Source organism: Xyrauchen texanus, chromosome 40 (genome assembly GCF_025860055.1).
Source record: "Xyrauchen texanus isolate HMW12.3.18 chromosome 40, RBS_HiC_50CHRs, whole genome shotgun sequence".
Classification (NCBI taxonomy): Eukaryota; Metazoa; Chordata; class Actinopteri; order Cypriniformes; family Catostomidae; genus Xyrauchen; species Xyrauchen texanus.
The window spans coordinates 25,819,029-25,843,814 of NC_068315.1; the positions used below are offsets into that span (position 1 = coordinate 25,819,029).

The 24,786-nt window shown below is 38.0% G+C and overlaps 1 protein-coding gene across 4 annotated transcripts in view; it reads right to left on the reverse strand.

Annotated features, from left to right (window-relative positions):
• Positions 1–24,786, reverse strand: part of LOC127633782 (protein TANC2-like) — a 203,351-nt gene that overhangs the window by 40,117 nt on the left and 138,448 nt on the right. For all 4 annotated transcript variants that reach the window (XM_052113089.1, XM_052113091.1, XM_052113090.1 and 1 more), the window contains exons 5-8: positions 15,255–15,403; positions 12,901–13,063; positions 12,221–12,463; positions 406–531 (exon numbers count right to left, since the gene is read on the reverse strand). In XM_052113089.1, coding sequence (XP_051969049.1) covers positions 406–531; positions 12,221–12,463; positions 12,901–13,063; positions 15,255–15,403 — 681 coding nt within the window. The remainder of the gene's footprint in view (positions 1–405; positions 532–12,220; positions 12,464–12,900; positions 13,064–15,254; positions 15,404–24,786) is intronic.

Below are 24,786 nucleotides of genomic sequence, written 5' to 3' on the forward strand. Positions count from 1 at the left end.
AAAGGACGTAGCGCAAGCATTTATTTAATTAGATCGTACTCTTTTGAAGTTTCATAATCACATTAGGTCATATCACGATTCCTGTCTTTCCATCACTAAATTTAAGACCTCTTTAAATTAAGACTTGTTGAAACATTTAAGATATTTAAGACTATTTATGACCTTACATTTTGGAAAACTTGTATTTTGGAATTCATGTATGTTTTAAAATTTGAATTTGAACTCACATTGATATAATGATAATATAATTTCTAATGAAAAAAAAAATGCAAAAGATAAGTATTTTTGTAAGTGGACTCAGACTTTTGAACCCAACTGTTCTTGTAAGCTAGTATCCATGGAGAAAGATTCAGGGTGCTGTAAAACAAAGCTAAACTGCTAAACGATACACAGGATGCTACTCACCTCTCAGGTCCTGCCCGGAGCGGCCCATGGCCATGTTTTGTCGGGGCATACGCAGGGAGGTACGCTGGGGGGCATGTCTCTGCTCATCCAAATAGGCCAGGTCCTCCAGGTGGGCTGAACTGGTGGCTAAAGGGACAGAAGACAATAATGGGAGTTAGAGAAATCAGAATTAAAGACTTAAGATCAACTGATGTTGTCTTATTGGTGATGTTTGCACAGCACTGCTGTTGTTATAGCTCATTAAACTAAATGAAATTGAGAATGTAAAACGGCTGCTTTATATTTATATTAGGGCTGTCAATTTAATGTGCAATTCAGTGCAATTGATTATTTAAAAAATAACGTCTTAAACAAATTGACAAAATGAATCATGCCCCAGGACCATAATATGAAATATTCCTACTACCGGAGCAATTCAAGATTGAAGCACCACCTTCATGTTTCAGCAGGGGGCAGTAAGCAAACTCCTGCTGTATAGACAACATCCAGCTGTACAGGGAACAAACCACACTCAGGCTTGCTTGCCAATAACAATAGCAAAACCTTCTTGAGTTCAAACACAGCTGGACGGAGTGCAATTCCAATGGCATTGGTCGTGTTTTTTTATGTTTCTAACTACGCTTGACTTGACACAGCGACCTAAAAATGCTGTTTATGACATAACACAACAAGATGCTCCAAAAGCATCCATCTGATGCATGCGTGTCCTTAGAAATGCCCTTATATTAAATCTATCTTGGACAGATTGATGAATTAAATTGCAGAATGGATTGCTGTGAACTGTAGGCCGAAGATTGGGTTATGTTCAATAATATTGAAATAAACAATATATTGTCTTCAAAAGCCACTTTTTTCTTTATCAATGTTTAACTTGTCTGCCACAATAATGTAATGCAGTTTAATTATCTGAATTATTCGATTTATAATATATATTAGAATTATTTTTAATATAATTATTTAATCATATATCATACGTATATAACAAAGTAAACATTTAGATATGTGATTAATTGCAATTAATTTATCTGCATATAGAAATTAAAGGGTTAGTTCACCCAAAAATGAAAATTATCCCATAATGTACTCACCCTCAAGCCATCGTAGGTGTATATGACTTTCTTATTTCAGCCAAACACAATCGGAGTTATATTAAAAATATCCTGGCTCTTCCCAGCTTTATAATGGGAGTGAATGGTACCTTAGATTTTAAAGCCCAAAAAAGCACATCCATCCATCAAAAAAGTAATCCATAAGGCTCCATTGGGTTAATAAAGGCCTTCAGAAGTGAAGCGATGTGTTTTTATAAGAAAAATATCCATATTTATATCTTTATAAACTATAATCACTGGCTTCCAGTAACGGCTGTCCGCATGTTCACAAGAGAGTCGAGTTCCGGCATATGACATAAGCACAGTATAAGCTCTGGTGATAAGTGACGGACTCGAATACGCAGAGGATAGAGGAAGTCAGTGAGTGTGTGGATGGCCATTACTGGAAGCCAGTGATTATAGTCCTAATCCCTTTAGGACATGATTAACTAACCTCTGGTAGATACATATATACCATATTATAATGCAAGGACAAGACCAGACTAAGTTGGTTTACCATTTCACTGAATAAAGATTGACAAAACACCTTGCCCATTTAAAATATCTGTAATGCAATGATAAAGACTAAGATTTGCAACTATATTATAAAGTCAGATGTGCGACCTAAGTCAATGCAACGCATAGTTTTAACTAGGGCCACGATTATGAAATTTGGCTGACAATTAATTGTCAAACAAATATTTGTGATTATGACAATTACTTGTCTGTTTTTAGGGCTACGATGATTAATTGTCTCTTTAAGGGCTTTCATGATTAATTGTCATATAAATTGTGATATTTCTTAAGATGTGCTTTTTTCTGCATGTGTGCTTCATACACCTTAAGAAATCGTTTTTACACAGTTAACTTGAAATATACATGTAAATCAAATAATAAAATAGGGATATGTGATTTCCTTTTAAGGCTTCAAAAACGTATGAATGACATGAAAAATATTTCTAAGTACTTAAAATATGGCTACAAGGTCTCGTGACCCATCAACTTTGAAAACATGTTTGTATATGCTTAAATATGTGGATCCACAGCTTATACAAGGCCCACTCAACAGGACCCTGTGACTATGAGGGCCCCAAGCCCTCTTATAGGACCCTTTGGTTTCCTGTTTCTAATAAAAAAAATGTAGCTACTCTTGTAGTTAATCTTATAACACTGCCAGGTTAAGTTTACATTCTCTTCTGGAAGTACAAGACCTTGTAAAATAATTAAAAAAATAGCTACCTTCATATTTTAATGCATTCATCTTTTTTATGTGAAATCTTTGCTGATTTTGATAAAGTAAAATTAATAATAATGTTTATCTTGTTACTGATATTTCAAAATTAGTATGTATTTAATTCATGCAATGTTCTTACTATTATTTCATATGTTAGGCTTTATATGGTTAAGCTTTATTCTTTGTATAAAAGGGCTTTTGAACAAAAACGTTTATTATATTATTCAGTGCTAGAACTGTATGTTTGCCCTAAATTAAAAAAAAATTAACTTGGCTTAGGTAGTTGGGGGGAAAAGAAAATATAGATATTTACTTTGTGTGGTTCAAAAGTACTGATTAAAGGGGTCATATAATGGTACATGCACTTTTTCAAGTTGATTGTACTGAAATGTGTGTTGGCTGTGCCTGTACACAACCATCCTATTATGATAAAAATCCATCCAGTGTTTTTGTTTTAATCTCCTTATATATTTTCCCCTGCCTCAAATCGAGCCGTTCGACCGTGTGACATCACACAGTCGGACGCCCCTCCCAGGATTGTTGATTGACAGCAGTGTTTCAACACAGACTTGCCCTCGCTCGTGAGCGAGCTGTCAATCATAGTCCGTCATCATTGTTGATACACTGGAGCAGAATGGCGCCTAAGCGATTGTGGTGTTCTGTTCTTCGGTGTAATAACGAACACAGCAGTCATTTTGATGTTCCTAAATCTGAACCGCTGAAGACGCAGTGGCTGAGTTTTGTTTACGATGGGAATATTCCCCACGAGCAACGTCAATGTGTTCATGTTTGTGCGAATCATTTTTCACCAGACTGCTTTATAAACGAGGGTCAGTATAAAGCTGGTTTGCTAAGAAGCTGCTGCTGAAAAAAGATTCGGTACCAACTATTTATATTCCCTCTGCACCTCCAGAAGTAGTAAGTGTAACGTTTTATTAACCTTTATATTAATCTTTGCAAATCGCTTGCACGCCTCACAATGAATGTGGCTAATGTTTACACTCAGGGTACATTACGGCATGTTTTCCATAACGTTACGACGTTCTCAATATAATTCATAATCCCACATTTATAATGAACAACGCATTATGGTTATTGTGTTATTAAAAACTGTGTACGCAGGTGTTACAGTTAACATGGTAACACTAAGTTACATCTGGTTTACTTGTATGTTACTGATTAAGAAGTAATGTCAAAAAAACAGTTATACGAAGAATAACTCCAGAACAGAGGGGCGGGGTGACCAAAGCTCATTATCATTTAAAGTCATATGCTCTGAAACGGCGTGCTGAAAACAGAGCTGTTTTTGAGCAGGAAAAATTAGTGTTTTCTTAAAATACTAATGAGAATTTTTAATAAAAGTATATTACAAAGTTTTCATTTAGACTCTAAAGATTCATATTAACTTGTACAAAAATGGCATTATATGACCCCTTTAAATTAGATACATAAAGTTTTTTGAGACAAACTATAATGTTGGTTTGACAAAACCTTGTCTGAAAGTTTAAAATAGTTTAAAATGCTTGAAGTTAGATATTTTTTACAAGTTTAACAGAAAGAAAGAAAGAAGAGAGGATTTTAAAGCAGATTAAATGGCTTGTGTGCAAAGTTGACAGCTAAAGTTTGAAATTACGAATATTCCAAACAGACTTAAAGCACATTTAATTATTCTGTCAATGTTGTCTAGGGGATTTTTGGAGCTTAAATGATGCTTTAGTAGAGCTTTTCAATGTAAGAATAATAATGGTAGCCAATCTGTAGTGTTGTTCCAAACAGAATTTCCCCAAAAATGGGGAAATTCCCAACACCTTTTAGCCCTTCAAAGTTCTCACAATTGAGGGTAAAGTCTTTGAAGGTAATAGGGTGTAGCGATAATATCTTCTGAATGAAATACACCCCATCATTCAGATGAGTTAAAAAAAAGATATAACAGCGTGAGCCAGAACTGCCTGAACTCTTTGCCAAATTTCCCCAAACCCTTGCATAGATACTGTAAGAGCCTACTGTATTTGTTAAATTCATCAATATTTAAAGTGTCTGATAAAGTTAAAATATTTAATATTTTATTATGGCCCCTTTAAATATATTCATTTTGTGTGCATAATTTGTAGTATTTACATTGAATTTATATTACGTATAACAAATGCTAAAATGGTACTGTCTCTTTAAGAACAGAGGCTGTTCAGCTAATGTGTTTCGGTTGAGTGGTTTCTTTACCACATCTGTGCTGTGTGTTTGAATAAATCTAACTGTAAATTTAGAACAGGTATTTAAAGAGACTTAAATCAATGAAAATTGATTTCATAGATCTCAACTTTAAAAGATAATTGGACTGAGGGGTCCCTAAAAGAAAATTGGCCATGTGGCCCTTGCTAGTCATAATCCGTCCCTGGAAACAGGAACATTTGCCATTCAAGATCGTTTCAAGTGAAACCGGATATATATATATATGCTTTTTTTATGTATCATATTTGATACATCAGGCTTTTAAGGTCTTCATTCTCCTGAGGCCCAGCAATTCATTTTTATTAGGACATTTGTTATTTAAGTTTGTCTTAGCCCATACAAGCTACAGTGGTAAATCTTGGGGTATTATCAGAGGACTTACTGGGCTTTTCAGAGATACCAAATGTTTGAGAGTTTGGCAATGAAAACTTCCTTTCTTTGGCCTATAAATATGGATTAAAATGTATCACAGTGCAGTTGATGTATCACAGCACATCAAATACAATATTAATAAAATATATATATTTTATTCTCAATATTCTTTAATTTTTTTAATCATATGTATTTTATGCACCAAACACTATAATGACATTTAAAAAAGGGAAATAGTCAAACTTCCTGGATCTCAGGAACTTATTCCAAGATGACATCATAATAGCTTGGAATGTAAAATAATGAAATCTTTAGAATGACAGAACAAATATAAATATATCTTATAAAAGTCAGATGTCAGATATGTCCGAATTTTCAAAGTTCAGATTTTTATATATTTATTTATTTATTCTTTTTTGGGGGGCATGAATGTAATGTAATGGTGATTGTGAGATATACCACAAAAGCCCGCTGTATTTGATACATGTAATTTCAATAAATATGCAACAAGTTGCTTATATTATATTCAGCAAATACTCAATTAAAATAAGCTGTCATTTATTGCAACATAAGAGTCACTTTTCGTGCAAGTCCCTTGCTATTTTAAATAGATCGATGGAAACATTGAACCCACTTTTTTCACAAATAACCACTAGATGGTGCCATAAACATGTGAAACTTACACAATATACATTTTTTTGGCTTTTTAGCTTGAACAGAGAGTGAAACAAGAGCTTTTCAAATGTTTCATATTTGATACACAGCGTTATAGGGTTATGTTTGCGTGTTTCAAAATTATTTTATTTTCTCACTAGAAATTAAAGTTTTGTAAAACGTTTGTGAAATGCAGTGTGACCGCGGCTTAAATCCACTTTCCGATGACACTATTGTTATTTTGTAACCCAGCAAGCTATTAAATATTACAGTACTAACATTTTGATATAATATTGTTGTTTTTGTTATTAATAATATTATCATTATATTATGATGTAATATTCACAACAGACCTTGTCACTACTGTAACACAAATCCTGTGCTCACACATCACAGGTCTGCAATTTTCCATGAGAGATATTTCTGGGTGTTTGAGAGGGAGGTTGTGTTATTTTCAATTCAATTGTTATTTCTGACAGCTATAACACATTCCACAGTGCTCAAGGCTTCTCCTCAAAAGGACTTTGTGCAAGTGGATGTCTTGGTGAGTGCATCAGATGAAATAGAAACCATTCCCCAGAAAAAATATTTCTTTGAAATTGATGTTTAAGTCTGAGTGTTATCTGTGTGTGTGTGTGTTTACGTGTATGTGACAAGATAGTCTTGTTTGGAGGTAATACTTTGAAATTGAGTTTGAGTGTGTGAAAAAGTGTGTGCGTGTGTTTGTGTGAGTGCAATGCCACAGGTGCATCTTATTCCCAGAAACTGCATGTGGACTCATGTGCAATCAGGATCTGTGTGGCATGAGACATGCAGTGAGACTAGAAAACAAGCAATTACAGCAGCTGTAGAAGGGAATTACAGATGTTCTATTCTCACGAGTGCCTTCCAGTACATTACAATCACGCTGAGTCAGGTTGAGCCGCTCTTAATTGACTTCATATACCCTCATTATGCAATCAAAGAAAATACAAATACAATGGAAATTATGCAGCCAGGGAACACAGCCAGGCTTAGTTTACCTTGAGTTGAAAGGATAGTTCACCCAAAAATGAAATGTCTGTCATCATTTACTCCAAACCCGATAGCATTCTTACTTATGCCGTGAACTATCCCTTTATGCTCAGGTTGTTACATCATACTTATAAAACATAGTTTTGCCTCTTTTTTATTCTCTTCTAGAAACCTCTAATTAGTGCATTATCATGTATTCAGTATATCTTCTTCAGTATCTCTTTTCAACTATACACTACATAATACCTCTACAACATTACATAATCTTCGGTTCCCTATTTCCATTCACACCTCTTCAACTCCCCAGTCTCTTTCTCTCTGTGCAGTTGAGAATTTGGCAGTGCGCTTGGCGGGTTTGAGCTGGTTAAAGCCTGAAGCTTTGACCTCCTCCACCATGGGAGCTCAGCCAATCCGAAGCCGGCATTATTCTGCACCCCACTGCACCCTCTTCTTCTCCCTGCATCCCAGCAAAAACCTCTCCCTTCATCTTATCTTCATCTCTCTGGTTCCATTTCTCACCCATAATCCCTTACCTCACTATTGTCATCAGTTTGCATTCATCCTCCGCTTGAAAACGCTTTCATTTTGCTACATATTTGCCTCTCATCCACACTAAAATTGTGTTTTTCTCTACAGAAAACAGAGCGTTTAAAAAATGCATTACTGCATACTTTGTAAAGCAATGACACTAGGAAACTGAAAACGAATTTATCAAATGATAACGGATTAGTGTGAATGTGGTCTAATACATTTTTGTTTGAAAAAGCCATTGACGTTTAATCTTGAGAGTTCATCTGAATATCAACATTTGTGAAATGTACTACATCAGAACTGTGCAACATCTCAAGACATCAGCCATGAAGTTAAAGCTCGGTCGCAAATGGTTCTTCCAAATGGACAACGACCCCAAGCATACCCCAAAAGTAGTGGCAAAATGGCTAAGGAAAACAAAGTCAAGGTATTGGAGTGGCCATCACAAAGCCCTGACCTCAATCCAATAGAAAATTTGTGGACAGAACTGAAAAAGCATGGGCAAGCAATGAGGCCTACAAACCTGACTTCAGTATTGAATGTTTCAGCAACTTATTGTAAGAAGCATGTGTAAGGCTACCCAAAATATTTGCCCCAAGTTAAACAATTTAAAAGTAATATTGATTGAAAGGATAACTGTAGCAGAGTGTATCGGAGCTCGCCACTAGTCTGCATAGCGTTACGTGATTCCGGATTTCTATTACGTTGTAGATTTGGGGGTTACCATCATGGTGAAGTGGGGCTTGAGCTTAGGTTGAGGAGCATATTTAGTATTCTACATTTTTCTTTATTCATTGAGCAATTGCTTTATTAACCATAGCATAGTGACTCATATTGCACTCAGTAGTGCTTCCCACGAGCATGTGTTTAGCATGCTAATATGTTCTGTAACTAGCCAGTATATCACTAAATTAGTTCATTTGAATTATTTTGACAAGATAGGTTTACTTGATTCAGTTTGGTTCCCTCTACCTTGACGTATTTAAGTTGAAATTACATGGTAATTTTAAATGTAAGAAAACATACACCTTTATTACTTCTGCTCGCTCAAATACTCTTAGATTGTGTTAAGCCCTGCATTATTTCAGGCTGAGTATAGAAAAGAGAACCAGGCGGCCACCATGGAGATTTATCTCATTGTGATTCTGGTAGACTTATGAAAAAGACACGTTACGATACATGTTTAATGAGTACATCTGCTCAAACAATTACTACCAGCACTGCCCGAACTGAAGAAACAATCATTGCTGTCTGTGACCTAGACCACCTAATGAGCTGAATATATTTCCAGAATTTTAATGTAATTCCTCTTTTAGGTTTAACGGTAGACATTGTGGCAGAACAAAAAAAGTAGCTACTGCATCTTTCGATCACACTGTTGGGCAGCTGCTTCCAGAGACTCGATTCGCTTTTCAACCTCTTCCATTCTTGTGATCAGGGTGGAAAGATTCACCTCCATAGATGTGGTCACTTGAAGTATTTCCAAAAGGCCCTCCATGTCAGTCGAGATTGCAACACTCTACATATTATTCCCAAAACACCCACAATCCAGTTAAACCAGCTGCTATATGCACTGGCATAATGCTGCACCGTGAGCATTCATATAATGTAATTGTCATTCTTTTTAGCTTACACAAACATCTTTTCTGTGTTTATCTCCTTTTATAAGGCTTCAATCACTTTCAACTTTTTAAGGAGCCAATTCAGGTGTCTGGATCACAGTGGTTGAGCAATTTTGCACAGCTAACCTGCAAGAGTGGGAATTGTCATTCTCTATTGCGTTCAGTCCCAAATTTCTGGGCATGTTTGTGCTGTTGCCTAATATGCATTATTCCTTTTGTGAAAAAGGTGCTAAAACAACAAAGACAGCACATGAAAACAACCCACTAATAAAATCAGTGTCACAAAATCATCAGTGAATTCCCCCTGTATATTTTACAGGCCATTTCAAACAGCTTGCTGCAGTCAGATTTGCAACACGATTCATGTCGCCGCCAGAGTTGGGCGCAACTGCATCACTCACGATCACCAAGTGTGAATGCCACACACTTTCTTCATTAACAAATAATCTTTTAGATCACTTGCCCTTTTGAAAGCCACTTTTCTTTAAGATAACCATTACTCATTACTTTCTCTCCTAAAAACTTCTCATAAATACAACAATGCTGATTACTTGGACAATAACATACTCAGCCAGCAATGAAGAGGCACTGTGTTATGTAAGAGACATATCAGCATCATCAGACAGATTTAGCATTTACTTTAGGGAGCGCTATTCCAGAAGGCTCATCATTATCATCGCTATTAGATGCCTCTTACAGTATCTCCTGTTAATGCCATCCCCGGCACTGCAGACTGAAAGCATTTAGTCCACGACCTGAACTGCTTTTGTCACTCATTGCAATTTGATGGCGCTGAGTGGCTGCAAGCAAACGTACTTGAAAGATTTATTTGGGCGTAAATGGCTTTGAAGAGAGGGAAATGTATGTGTCATGCTGTAATGGTGTTATCAGATTGGTGTGTATTTACCAGGACATGGTTTAGCGGTCAACATGACTTCAAAACATCTTTTGTTGTGTTTTGGGGATTTGCCACAGGAAGCTGTTTCCCAAGGAGCAACAATGTTATATGTTTGAGTAGGACAAAAGGAAAGCACAATCATGATGATAAAAAAAGATGCACAACATTTCTCAAGGCATTTTCCATGAATACGGTACATTTTGGTGTCCCATTTTTAAAGCTTCAGAGGCACAAATCCCATATTCTTTGTTGTGAGAACTATTAGATAAGTTAACTATTATCTAACATGAATTTAACGTAGAATGAAAATTTTGATTTTGGCCTGTTAAAATCATACAACCATGTTCCTCCGCTTCCAGGCGGCCGGGCTCCTCCATCCCCCAGCAGATGGCCGCGGCTGCTCCATGGGGTGGATGTAGCGGGGAGAACTCCACTACGGCATAGCCCTCCTCCTTCCCGAGTTTCGGCACCAGTGTAAAGGTATTAATGGGAGTTATGGAAAGGAGGAGGTGAGAACCAGCTTGATATAATATAAATACGATTTTTAATAAGAACTTAAACCAAAAGACACAAACACATATGACGGACAGCTGCCCGTAAAAGCTCTCTCTATGTCGCACCACCGTCCGTAGTCAGCCTTTATCCCTCTCGGAGGCTTGATTAGCCTGATAAGGGGCTGGATGTGTAGAATCACGACCCGGCCCCACCCTCTGCCCCGTCACACATGTTCATATTCTTTTGATATAATAATATGCCTTCATATGTGATAAGTTATCACAATATGCCAATATGATAATGTTTTGTTAAAAAATTTAACTCTTTCATACAGTAAAAATAACAATGGCAATTTACTACAAATAGACCATTGCTATGTCCGAAATCGTCCCATATCCCCTCGTTCACTAAAATAGCAGACGTAAGTGCACAATTTTAGAAATGAGAGATCAAAAAGTGTGAGCAACACTTACGTAATATACTCTGTGCATCGCAGATGGCTGCGGAGATATCCCAGAAACTCTCCCATCCAAACTCTACCAGTTTAGAGAAAAGATCACAGGTGCATAGTGTCCTCATCCGACCACAAACAGTACTGATGTTATCAATAACAATCATTAATAAGATGAATACATTACCTACAGGTGATAACCCATTATTTGAATAATACATCTTATTATAATTTCCTCTGTGTACAGTTTTCTGAGTTCAAAATGTCATGTGTATATATATATATATATATATATATATATATATATATATATATATATATATATAATCTCTTCTTATAAAATCATCTCCAGTGCACTTTTGTAGAAATAACCTGCAGCAGTGAACTGATCTAGCCTGTCTCAGTTAATCATTGATTGGATGAGAACACCTCAAACTTTACTGGCTGTAAAAACCAGCAGGCGGGGCTCATTATACCACATAAAAAAACTATGTAAAAAGCGCTGCTTTTGTGCAAAATTTCATTTTTTATGCCGTCATATGCCAAGCAGCATAAAAAAACAGCGCTTTTCACATACACTAAACACCGTCCAATACGGCCTTTTAACCTAATTTTGCATGTTTTTTTACGACTATGGTTGTTTAGAACGGCGCAAGTTAAACCGTTTTAGTGTTATTCTGAGACTCGTGGTTTGCCATATGTTCTCATCTTGTGTTGTCTGTCTAATGCGGTTTGTTCTCTGTCTGTATTAGCTGCGCGTTGCATATACAGCGAGTTTTGCTTACTGCCCCCTGGAGAAAAGAGGTGGTACACCATGCTTGAATTGCTCAGATAGAAGCAATATTCCTTATTACAGTCCAGGTACATGATTAATTGTTTTTTTTTTTTACGCGTTATTTTTTTATATAATCGCACAAAATTAACCTGTTAAATCAACAGCCCTATTTAGAACTGTATTTAGATATGTCAGTACATATAATTTTCTCTCTTTCTTTTTTTTGACAGGTTGATGATCAACATTTTCTGAAGGTTAAGCACCAACTTTCACTAACCATATTACTATACAGTATAAGTTATATAACTATACAGTATAAGTATTGATGTATAAGTTGAAACAAGTATACAAAGTAATACTTGGAGTTTCAAGCCATTTTTTGAACCCTATCCATGGAAAGTGCCACACACATCCACAACCAGAGGTTCCAGGAGGAGGTGGGGCTTAAAACTCACCTGCCACAGAGTTTGGGCGGGGCATGAGGTAGAGGGGGGTGGGATGAGAGGAATAGTGGGTGGAGCTTGGCTCAGGGATCTTGTTGAGGCTGTAGGTGGAAGCGGCCATATTCTCGTCCACACGGTACAGACCGGAGTCCAGTGTAGATTTGTGTGAGTGCCAGAGCTTCAGGCTGCTGCCTCGAGAGCCATCGCTGTGCTTTCTACTCCTGTTCGTGGGCTCTGAGTAACTGGTCAAGGTGGCTGGAACACAAGGCAATAAGCATAAAAATGCAGGGTGTCAAAACTGTGAACATTCCAGCTCATTGATTCATATCTGCAATGTTTTTTGTGTGAATTTAACACAAAAGGAAATTCAGCTAGAATTTCTGTGAGAATATTTCTTTCAAACAAATGCCACCTAGTTTTTGGCATTCATATATTTTTAAGTGTGACTGAACTGACTTCAAATCTTGGCTGTGATTTTGATCTTTTAAAACATTTGACAGTTATTTCCTAAAATGAATTACTTAAATCTTAGCATTTAAGCTTTATTCTTATACAAGTTTGTATTAAAAAAATTTACTATGAGTTTCTAAATACTCTTTGGCACCACTGTATGTGTGTACTGTAAGTACTACTCAGTGTATCTCAGTGTATGTTTCTGAGAATATTCACGTGCAAGCGTGCCTGTCGCTCACCGATAATGCCGCTGTCTCTGCTCTCGAGGGTGGATGTGGGGCTGGTGACGGCCTGTCCCGGAGCTGCTGGAGGGAGTGTGGAGCAGGGACTGCAGGCGGGCGGAGAGGCAGTACTGCTGGTCAAAGTGGAACACGGACTCATCCTCCCACTGGCTCCTAAATCCTGCACACAAAACCTTTGCCCTCAGTGCATGCCTGTGTTTGTACTGGACCAATTAATCTCTATCAGCGCAGGAAGTCCATAGGCTTACAGCAGGAAGCCCTCTTTCTCCTCCCCATCTGCTGGTTGCTGAATGATTGGGCGACTGTGGCGCTATGTGACAGGCTGAGCTGGTGTTTGTTCAGGTTAGGTGGCACTCAGGCCTAAAGCAGGACATAATGAAGCATGGCACGGCTAATCTGCCCACTCCCACGGTTAACATCAAAGATCACAACAGGCAGTGCACCTCACCTTTAAAACACTCACAACTGCTTAATGTCAGAGAGACAGTCTATACACACACACACTGAGCTCAGGAGTAATAAGGATACTCTTGTACTCCAGTGCTCTCTGCAGTTATGCAACACTACGGAGGTAATTCACTATAAATGAGTTGCGCCCACTGATAGTCCATTTGCACACATTCAGTATGCTTACATGTGCAGTTATAATCAAGTCACAGAGGGGTTTTTGTGCAGTAGAGCTTCAGACTTTACTTGTCTGTCACAACACATAATCAAATATTTAAGGTCACGCATCACCTCAACGCTACAGACGTGATATTTGCAGTCTAAACGAGAAATTCAACTTCTCATAGAATGTATTCATTACCAGTATATTAAACTATTTGTATGCTACAATCACAAACCACTGCAGATAGAGTCTATATAACAAAAAGTTTTTAGTCTAGAACAAGTTGAATTTATTTTTTCAGTTTAGATCCAGAAATGAAATTTTGACAAAAACGGACATGGAAATAACATACAAAAACGCTTTGAAACCTGCAAACTTTGACCTCTGAGAAATGTATTGAATTAAGACTCAAATCGCAATATGGCCTTCTAACTGCAAAAGTTCTTTTTCAAATATAGTCTGCATTCACCACTCTGGTCCGAGTGAAGGAGTGCATCACATGCTAAGCAGCGGCAATATTACATGGCACATGTTTCTCATATCACAATTCAAATTGCAAAGTTTGTCAAATGAATTGACCCCTATATTTCCAAATATGTCATTTTATGCATGGTGCAACTGTTTTGTCTCAACTCATTGTCTCACCTGCCTAAGATCAACTTCATTACTGGTGGACCAACATAATGATTGCAACAAGAATCTAATTTGATAAATCCCATAGAACAGGTAAGTTGTTCTATGGAGGATTTAAAGGTAACTAACAAATCATCTCTGCTGCAGAGCAGAGGAATCAGAGTGCCAGAGCACACTTAAACGGTTCTTGTGCCGAAGCTCAATGCTGCAAGCAAACATGAGGAAAAAAGATGACTGCATTCTAAAAACTGCTGTATCAACAGAGCAGAATAGTAAAGTAGCAGTCTTTATGTAATTCCCTAATTAGAGGTAAACTCATTTGAATTCCAAATGTGGCCTCTTCACTGCAAGATTGAAAGATCCTTTTTGACACTTCAAAGAACTGAGGTTTGAATATTACATTTCTGCTTTAAAGTTCTTCTGGAGTGAATCTCACATAAAGATCATGTCCAGGCCATATTTCATAACAAAATTAAAAGAAGGAAATGGGAAATAAGAAAATGAAGCCTATTTTAAGGACCATCAAATATAAAATAATAAATATATACTTCATGGTAGTAATTGTAATGCCTTTAATTATGCTGATTCTAATAAAAATAAAAAAAAAATTGTATTACAGTAATATTACAGTAATGTAGTAAAAATGTATAGTAGAGTCTAATGAGAATCACCATTGATAATACAATTGAAAAAGGAGAATTAAAGGAATATTCCCTTAACAAAGACATGTCCGGACACACGGCAAGAAAATCTTAACGGTCCCTTTACTTTTTGCAAAAAAACATTGCTCATTATTGATTTTGGGATTAAATATGACCCGGACATATTTTGGTTACCCTTTCCTGAAATTATAAAAAGCATCAAGTTACAGGGTTTATATAGATAAAGTGAACAATATCTGTCTGGTCATATGATCTCAACATAGTTGAGCTGATAAATGTCTGCATGGCACCATGAGTAGAATAAAGCAGCCTTTTCTCTATGACTGATATAGCCAGAGTCTTCATTATATTATTATTTCTTTCTGTTTAAAAGTTTAGTGCACTCAGTTCACTTTTAAGTAGACATATACTGTATTTATAGCAAGAGTTGAGGTTAAGTAGCCCACCTGTGCGTCATCGGGCTCCTCCATGCTGTACTGTGGCCCTTGAGACCTCTCGATCACCTTATCTCCCAGTAGGAAGCCAAGGCGAGTCATCAATGTGTTCGCTGCCTCGTCCACACAGGGAGGGGGGCCTAGCTCTGGACCTAACCTCTCTGAAAGAAGGCAGGAGAGAAAGAGACAGAGAAAATGAAATGAAGTTAAAAGTAAAACCAGCAAAAGTAGCTCAACAAAGCAGAAACAAGTTCATTATATGCTTCTGCATCTCTCACAGTCGATGACTACTATATAATAATTATGCATTCCATATAAACATACAACAATTCAACAATACTCTCCCACAGATCTTAAATGACACCTCACCCTCACAGTGACATCAATCTCTCTCTCTTCTCTTAGCAATACAAATCACACTGCGGTCTAGTGCGGCTACATGAGTATGAGCAGAGAAAATACTCTGGAACAAGACTTCCAGAGCCACAAACTACATCAACCAGCTCACACTGCGGTATATAATCAGCTAACAAGACCACAGAAGACAGAGAGAACAAAACAGACAGAGAGATCTAGAAAAGTTCATCAAAAGAAACTTGAGATGATGTTGAAGCCTTGCCTGATAGTTTAAAAAAGTGGACGTATGGACAGAGTGATAAATACAGTAGACAGACAGACAGATAAATGGACAGACAGACACACAGACAGAAAGACAGACAGATAGATACAGTATACAGACCGACTGACAAAAGAACGGATGTACAGATAGATAGATAGATAGATAGATAGATAGATAGATAGATAGATAGATAGATAGATAGATAGATAGATAGATAGATAGACAGACAGACATGGATGGGTGGATGGATGGACAGATGGACAGATGAATAGACAGGGATGGACAGACAAATGATAGACAGATAGATATAGAGATGAGAGGTGTAAATTTAGTGAAATTAATGTGTTTTCAAATGAAAATGTATTAGTGTGAACATGGCCATAAATGCCTGCACAAGTTTACGTCATTACTATGACAACCATTGTGCAAGCAAAAACGAATGCAGTCTGAACAAAAAAAAAATCTGATCCGGCCACATATACAGTTTGTACATTCAGTCTACAAAATTAGCTTTAAGAACATTTTTATTTCCCAGCAGTGTAAAAAAGCCATAGATAGACTGGTGGTTAGTGGATGAAGCTTGAAAGCTGTAAGTGCTGTTCATATTAAGGATTTTGAAAACCCTTAACCAAAGTTTGTAAAATAATAATGGGAAGGCTTTGCCAAACCAACATAATGAAAACAAAAATACCAAGAAAAACTATTCACAAGTAGAGTTCATTTAAGTCAACTAAGTTCACTCGTGGCCATCTTGGTAGCGCCCCTAAGCAGCTGCAATATTTTCCATGTAGGTAAAATACATACACAAGTACATCTCCTAATTCACTTAAATGCGGAAAGACTGAAAAAGAAAGGAATTAAAACTGTTTATCTGGCTAGCCCAGTTAATGTGTCTCTTTAAAGATGGCACTTCTATTCCTACAGCTGCCATAGTTAAAATTTCTCCTATGTAATTTTCTACAAGTGGTCTAGCTCCTTCACCCATTAATGTCTCTGGTCACTAATAGTCATCAGTGTTTCTTAAATGTTCATTCAAGGAAAGACAGCACAAATTGAGAAAAACAAATGAAACGTAAACGAACGAACAACACACCTGTTCCCTGGCCTGCCATACCTTTGGCACATCAAACATTAATCCCTGTGTGGCACGTCCAACAGTCAGTGAATATTAGAGTGTGTACACACAAGGAGCGCAATGTGAACAGAACACACCTAATACCATACAACAAGAGCTGCATGTCTGGGAGGGACAGAGCATGTGTGTGTGTATGTGTGTGTGTGTGTGTGTGTGTGTGTGTGTGTGTGTGTGTGTGTGTGTGTGTGTGTGTGTGTGTGTGTGTGTACTTAAGTGTGGTGCAGCTTGTTTCTAAAGAGTCTTCTGTGAAATATTCAGCTGTTTTGGGAAGGTCAGTGGTGGACTGCCCTACCCCATAAACAATATATAAGAGAATTAAGTTCTCGGTTATGAAAAAGTTACTTTGTCTCAGCTGTTTTTCATAAATGCATTTGGAGAAAAATGCCAAATAAGCCAACTGAAAACAAAGTAAAAATATAAAGCTATAAAATTCATGTGAATAACATCGCTTGGTCTTGAACATTTTTAGATCTTTTTTGTTGTTTTACTTTCTTATGAAATGCTACATCTGAAAATTGGTAACAATTTAACACAAATACTGTAAATAACTTGCATTGAATTGTATGTGACTTAATCTACCTTTTCCAAAAAGTAACAAAGTCATTATTTGCTACAGTACTAAAGCTACCAGCTAACACACCACAACACAAAATTCCAATTCCTGTACAACAACAACAACAGACAAACCAGACAAACTGCCTTTCCAAATGAGCCTCTAGCAATAACATGTGTGCTTGATCATCCGGTACAATCTTAAAAGACGGATCAATTGACCCAAAACTGCAACATCAAACAGGTGTCTCAACTTGTCTAGCAGACACATCCTCCTTAAGCCTTTCACATTAGCATAATAACAAGCTAAAACAAAGAACTTTCAATGGACACAACGGCTATGGATGTATTCTGAATTGTACAATACCATACTACTCGATTCTATAACTGTTGCTGAAGCACTGCATATAGTATGTATACAGTGCACAGTATGTGAATTTCATAGATGCCAAGTTGTCCTAGTTGCCAAAATGTGTAGTATACACCTGTGTGAAGCTGTATTCCATTACTTACCCTGCCATTTAAGTTGTGATGGATGAACTGGAAGTTATATCAGCTTTGATGCACACAGTGATTAGTTAGTAGTCAGGTAATATTCCATTCCAAACATAGCCTATGTCTGAAAACCTAGAGAGCTGTGTTGCTAGATGGCATTTCTGGGCATCACAGGCACATTAAAATGCTCATGTATATGCTAAGCTAAAAACAAAAAACAATTCTAAATTCTCAAAAGAGATTACTACGAAGATATTTTAAAACTGCATGTCTGTATGCTACAGTAACAATGACATTCCTTTCACAGATAACATTGAGCCATTAAATACATTAGAGGACCTCATCCAGCCCAGTCTGTGTAATGGACAGGTCAGACATGATTGACAGGCAATACAGACTTGATCAAGCATGAAAAGATGAGAGACCTCATTTCATAATGACTCAAATCTAAAAGTATGCTTCCTTCATGGCAGCACCATGGCAGCAAATTCCTGTTCATTCTGCTCCAGGAAACATTCTTTTAAATAAACACAGCACTGTGCCACAGCCTCTGGATTTATTGGTTATATAAAAATGAACGTGTGTGTCGAGGTAGCTTTTAGTGTATGTTTGTGTTTGTGCGCAGGTTTCAGTGAGAATGTCAGAGCTGGAAGTGCGTCTATACATAGACAGTCATAGCACCCACGCGCCTAACTCAAATACACTGCAGTGATGCTATCTATAGGACATACATAATGTGCCAGTGCAACACGCTCATGTACATGAGCTTTGTTACGTAGAAAAACACAAATGTTTTTCCTTCCCACATTAGATCTTATAAAGTAACTAGATTTTTGTGCATGTCCGCCGCCATGATTCAAGGATGCTATTCGGTTGCTTGGGAGTTGAGGGTGGTTGACAGTGTGCTGCTATGCAGTTGCTAGGGTGTTCTGAGAGGTTGCCAGGGGATTGCTATGTGGTTGCTAGGGTTTTGTAGATGGTTGACAGGGTGTTGCTATGGTAAGTGTTTACTAGTGTGTTGTTGGTTGTTACCTAGGAACTGATATGTGGTTGCTAAGGTGTTGTGGGTGGTTGCCCGGGTCTTGTTATTTGGCTGCCTGAGTGTTGTGGCTTTTTCTCAGGGTGTTGCTTAGGTGTTGAGGATAGTAGCAATGGTGTTGCTTTGCAGTTTCTAGGGTGATGTGGTGCAAGGGAACTTATATGTGGTTGCTAGGGTGTTGTGGGTAGTTGCCAGGGTATTGCTAAGCTGGTGTTAGGTTGTTCTGGATGGTTACCAAGGAATTGCCATGTAGTTGCTTGGATCTAGGTTTCTGGGGTGTTGTGAGTGTTTGCCAGGTCATTGCTATGTGGTTGCTTTGGTGTTGAGGATGGTTGACAGGGAGTTGCTATGTTATTGCTAGGGTGGTGTGGTTGGTTAACATAGTGTGGCTTTGTAGTTGCTAGGGTGTTTTAGATTGCAATGACATTGTTATCCAGTAGCTGGGGTGTTGTGAGTGGTTGCCAGGGCATTGCTATGCGGTTGCTTTAGTGTTGAGGATGGTTGTAAGGTGTTGTTGTTGTTGTGGGTGGTTGCAATGGCACAGTAATGCGGTTGCTACTGTGTTGTGGGTGGTTGCCAGAGTTTTGCTATGCTGTTGCTAGGGTGTTCTGGATGGTTACCACGCCATTGCTATGTGGCTGTTCGAGTGTTGTGGCTGGTTGCCAAGGTGTTGCTATGTAGCTTCTAGGGTGGTGTGGGTGGTTATCACAGTGTGGCTTTGTGGTTGCTAGGGAGTTCTAGATTGTAATAACATTGTTATGCGGTTGCTGGGGTGTTGTGAGTGGTTGCCAGGGCATTGCTATGTGGTTGCTTTGGTGTTGAGGATGGTTGTAAGTTCTACTGCAGGAAGGGTGTTGCTGTTGTGGGTGGTTGCATTGGCACAGTAATGCGGTTGCTACTGTGTTGTGGGTGGTTACCAGAGTTTTGCTATGCTGTTGCTAGGTTGTTCTGGATGGTTACCACGGCATCGCTATGTGGCTGTTCGGGTGTTGTGGCTGGTTGCCAGGGTGTTGCTATGTTGTTTCTAGGGTGGTGTAGGTGGTTATCACGGTGTGGCTTTGTGGATGCTAAGGTGTTCTAGATTGTAATAACATTGTTATGCGGTTGCTGGAGTGTTGTGAGTGGTTGCCAGGGCATTGCTATGTGGTTGTTTTGGTGTTGAGGATGGTTGTAAAGGCTATTGCTGGTAAGTGTTGTTGTTGTGGGTAGTTAACAGGGCACAGCAATGCAGTTGCTAGTGTGTTGTGGGTGGTTGCCAGAGTTTTGCTATGCTGCTGCTAGGTTGTTCTGAATGGCTACCATGGTGTTGCTATGCAGTTACTAGGATGTAAACTTTCGTTGAATGGAAAAAAGAAGCAATGAAAGTGAAGTTACTTAAGCTGTCGTTCTTCCTAACTGAACAGAAAAAAAGTCATAGGGGCTTGAAACAACTTGAGGGAAGGTACATAATGACAGAAGTTTTATTTTTGGATTAGCCATCCCTTTAATACTTAGGGTTAGGGGGTGTTTGTTCAAATATCTAACCCCACATATAAGCAATATTAATGGGTGAACACATGTGGCATTATAGAAATTGGTGCTATTGGTACTCATAGTTGTACTCGTCTACTTATGATCAGAGTGGATAACTGTAAATTGAATTGAGCAAGGGATGGGATTATGAAATGAATGATCATTCAACACCCAAACCAAATTTCTCATCGGACGATTCACCAAAATGACATTCCTCGTGAGAGGATGGGAAAAGAGAGCATAAAGCACTTCCTTGCCCCCCGATCCTTGCATTCCTGTGCTATGGAGAAGACAGATGGTTGCTATGGCAACAGGCCATAGGGTAGGAAGGATGGCTGTAGTTTCCTGAGAGTGAGCATGTTGTCTTTCTCCCGGTGAGCTAGTGTGTCTGTGTATTACGTGTGTATTTTTGTTTTACCCTTTCCAGGCATGCTCGCCCAGCAGGAGTGGCCGCTGGGCATCAAAAGCCAGCATTGTTGCACAGGTGCGAGTATGAGAGATTTGAAGTCTGGCTCAAGGGCCGCCCATCAGAAGCAGTGTTCAGATTTATCAACTACAGTGAGTCACTGTAGGTAATGAAAAAGCATACTGAGCAGCATCCTAAATAACAGTGTGCCTCTGATGACAGACAAATAGACAGAGAAAGTGAATGGAGCTAGGCACAAAAGTCACAGTAGAGGCCAGCTGATTCAAGGTTGTAATTGATTCCAGTCATTACTCAACTGTCTCGTACACACAGTGCAGCTGTGCCCCAGGATAGACTGGGGTAGATTTCTAAAATATTTGACACCGACATTGTGAACATTGATAGATTGAAAATCCAACAAATTTTAGATGAAGCATGTTCCAATTTAGCTTTTACAAACTCATCATATTCCTTGCTTTCTCAAATTTTTGTGTGATTTTTTTATGCCTGATTTGGATCATTACAGGTATTGAAACAATGCTTACAGTGCATGCATATACACACTGCTATCAGTGGGTGCAATTCACTCTTAGTGTATTTAACTCAGATGGTTAAACAATGCAGAATTTTTAATGTTACCGAACTTTAAATCACAGATACTTTGCTGAGAGTTGTCACACCTCACGGCAGCGTGTTGATAGTACAGTATGCTGCTGGCATCCTGTCCTTGGGAGAGTGGCATCACTGAGAGGGTTTAAGATGGATGAGGAAAGGCTAAAATCGACATTGTATTTCAGAGGCCATTTACCGAGCTCTCAAAACAGGCCAAGACAAACTACTGCAAACTTTACACACAATTAGAGTATTTATGAAGGTGAACTGAGGGAGGAGAGCAAAGACGGTTAAAAAAAAAACCAGATGTGGTGGGGCGTAGAACACTCATTGCTTTGAAAAATGTATCCCTTTCCACTTTTTAGTATATAGTTATTTTGCGTACACTATAACCATGTACACACTACAGCTAACTGTAGTTGTCACTGATCTTTTGAGTGCTAAAGCTGTTCTGTACAAACATAGTTCAGTTACTTTAGGAGTAACACATCATTGGAGTGACACAATCAACTAAACTGGCTTCCAAAAAATTCAGTTAATGACAATTACATTTACATAAAATCTCAACTGTGCAAATGTTTGTTAATACAGTACCATAATTAGAAGCACGAGACACAGAAAGTGCATTAAAATGAGCATCTTAAAGGTGAAGTGTGTAATTTCTGCATGCACTAGCGAACCACCAACGCAATTGCCAACATAAACATTGTTTTCAAACAGTTTTCACAAATAATCACCCTTCTGACGTTGTTTGAACAAACAGATATTTCTATCCAAAACTCACACCATTGGTTGAGTCAATGTTGCAGTGTCAAGTGGTCAAACAAACAGAGCAATATTTTTATACCGCCACAGGGATTTCAGTTGTCCAGAAAATCAAACTACGAATGGCTTAATTACGGTTGTCGCACACCAAGGTGGGATCAGAGAAATCATTTTACATTTGAGAAAGTTACACAAATTTAACAAGCATTTGCAAAACATGGCAGCTCTGTCAACAGCTGTTTGCCTACAATATATAGAATAATACTATGGTTGCTAATGTTAGCTTGTTCAAAAATAGCTAACAACATTGGGTTAATTGAATAGGGTACAAATTGGTATTCCAGTACTTTTTTAAAAACATGGTACCACTGTCAACAGATTGTTTACTAGCAATGGCCGGATGATAATATGTGGTCGCTAACACAAGTTTGGTAAAAATCCCTAACTCCAAACAGGTTTAAATGTAGAAATCAAATGTTGCTGTTTACCGCTATGACCATGTCTAAACTAATACGCTTCCATTTGAAAACGCATTAATACCCATCTACACTAGAACGCTGTTTTTCTCCACTGAAAATTTAGCATTTCGAAAACACTCTCCATTACCGCATTCTTTGGAAAACGATGACGTTGGAAAACTGAAAACACACACCATGAAAAGAAAGGGGTGGTGATGAAAGAGAGGGGTCATAAGCCAAGGGTATAACAGAGAACAGATGGATCAAGTAAAATTTGTGTGTGTGTGTGTGTGTGTGTGTGTGTGTGTGTGTGTGTGTGTGTAAAGGGAGTATAGGTTTTCACTATTGCTAGTAGAACATTGGATTTGTTCAGACAGGACAGATTGAAATGGCAGATACATTCATCTAAAAATCAATTCACATTTCTACATATTATTACTGTTCCTGCCTAAAATACTAGCATTATGTTTACTATTGCTCATATAAATTTGGTGGGTAACTCATCCTGCATCACATGTGATGAATATTTTGCATTGTTACATTATTTTCAACTAGTATGGAAGCTGAGGAGTGCTAATTAAATAAACACATTTACAAATGGACAAATTAGAATTTTGTTTATTTAGTTCATGTTTAAAAATGTCATAATATTTAACACTAAAATTGTGCATTAATAAATCACATAGGCCTTTTTAATGAATCTTTTATTTATTTATTTTATCCCCTTTTATCCCAATTTGGAATGCCCAATTCCCGCTACTTAGTAGGTCCTCAAAGTGGAGCGGTTACTCACCTCAGTCCGGATGGCGGAGAACAAGTCTCAGTTGCCTCCGCTTCTGAGACAATCAATCTGCGCATCTTATCACGTGACTTGCTGTACATGGCACTGCACTCACAGCACGGGAGGCTCATGCTACTCTCCGCAATCCACGCACAACTTACCACGCGCCGCATTGAGAGCAAAAACCCCTAATCAGGACCAAGAGGAGGTTACCCCATGTGAATCTACCCTCCATAGTAACCAGGCCAATTTGGTTGCTTAGGAGACATGACTGGAGTCACTCACCACACCCTGGATTCGAACTCACGACTCCAGAGGTTGTAGTCATCATCAATACTTGCTGAGCTACCCAGGCCCACTCATGATAAAATGATATTAAATGAAACAATAAATTAGTATGTGTATATGTAAAGTAATTAGTATAGTATGAATAAGTCATTTTAAATGCACCTTTTAAATTGTTTGCTTTTTTTAAAAAGCATTTAGCAAGTGCTTTTCTTAAATCATTTACCATAATCTTTTCTTTTCATTTGACTTTTCCTTTTCTTTCTCCATTTGAAAATTGGGCTTAAAATTGTCATTGGACAGCTAACACGTGGGAGCAACCAATGAACTTTCTATTCAGTTTTAAGACAGACACCGTCGGGTCCTGATTGGATGGCTTTTGTTTGGAGGTTTGAGCAGTTTTACGTGCTCTATGCAGCTTTTGCAAAGGAAACGGTATCAGAAAGTGTATCAGAAATTGCAAACATTTTACTCTCAATTTCTCATTACTATATTGCGTCCAGATGTTTTAGCTTTCACCCTTTTTTCTATTTTCATTATTCTCAATGGTGATTCTCTTTTGACTTTCGTTACTGTAATAACAGTAGGAGGCGAGAACCGGCTTTTCAATATAAATAATAGTTTTAATGATAAACTCAAAAGAAGACACAAACACACACGACGGACATATCCGTAAACGATCTCTCTCTCCCGCATGATCCTCTGCAGTTGACCTTTAACCCTCACGGAGGCATAATTAGCCTAATACGGGACCCGGTGTGTAGGATCACGACCCGGCCCCTCCCTCCGCCCTGCCACACACCTGAAAATGTGTTGTTTGAGAAAAAAATTACAATATAATAGGTTAAAGAAAATCCATTAGACATCTTATCGAATATCGAAGAT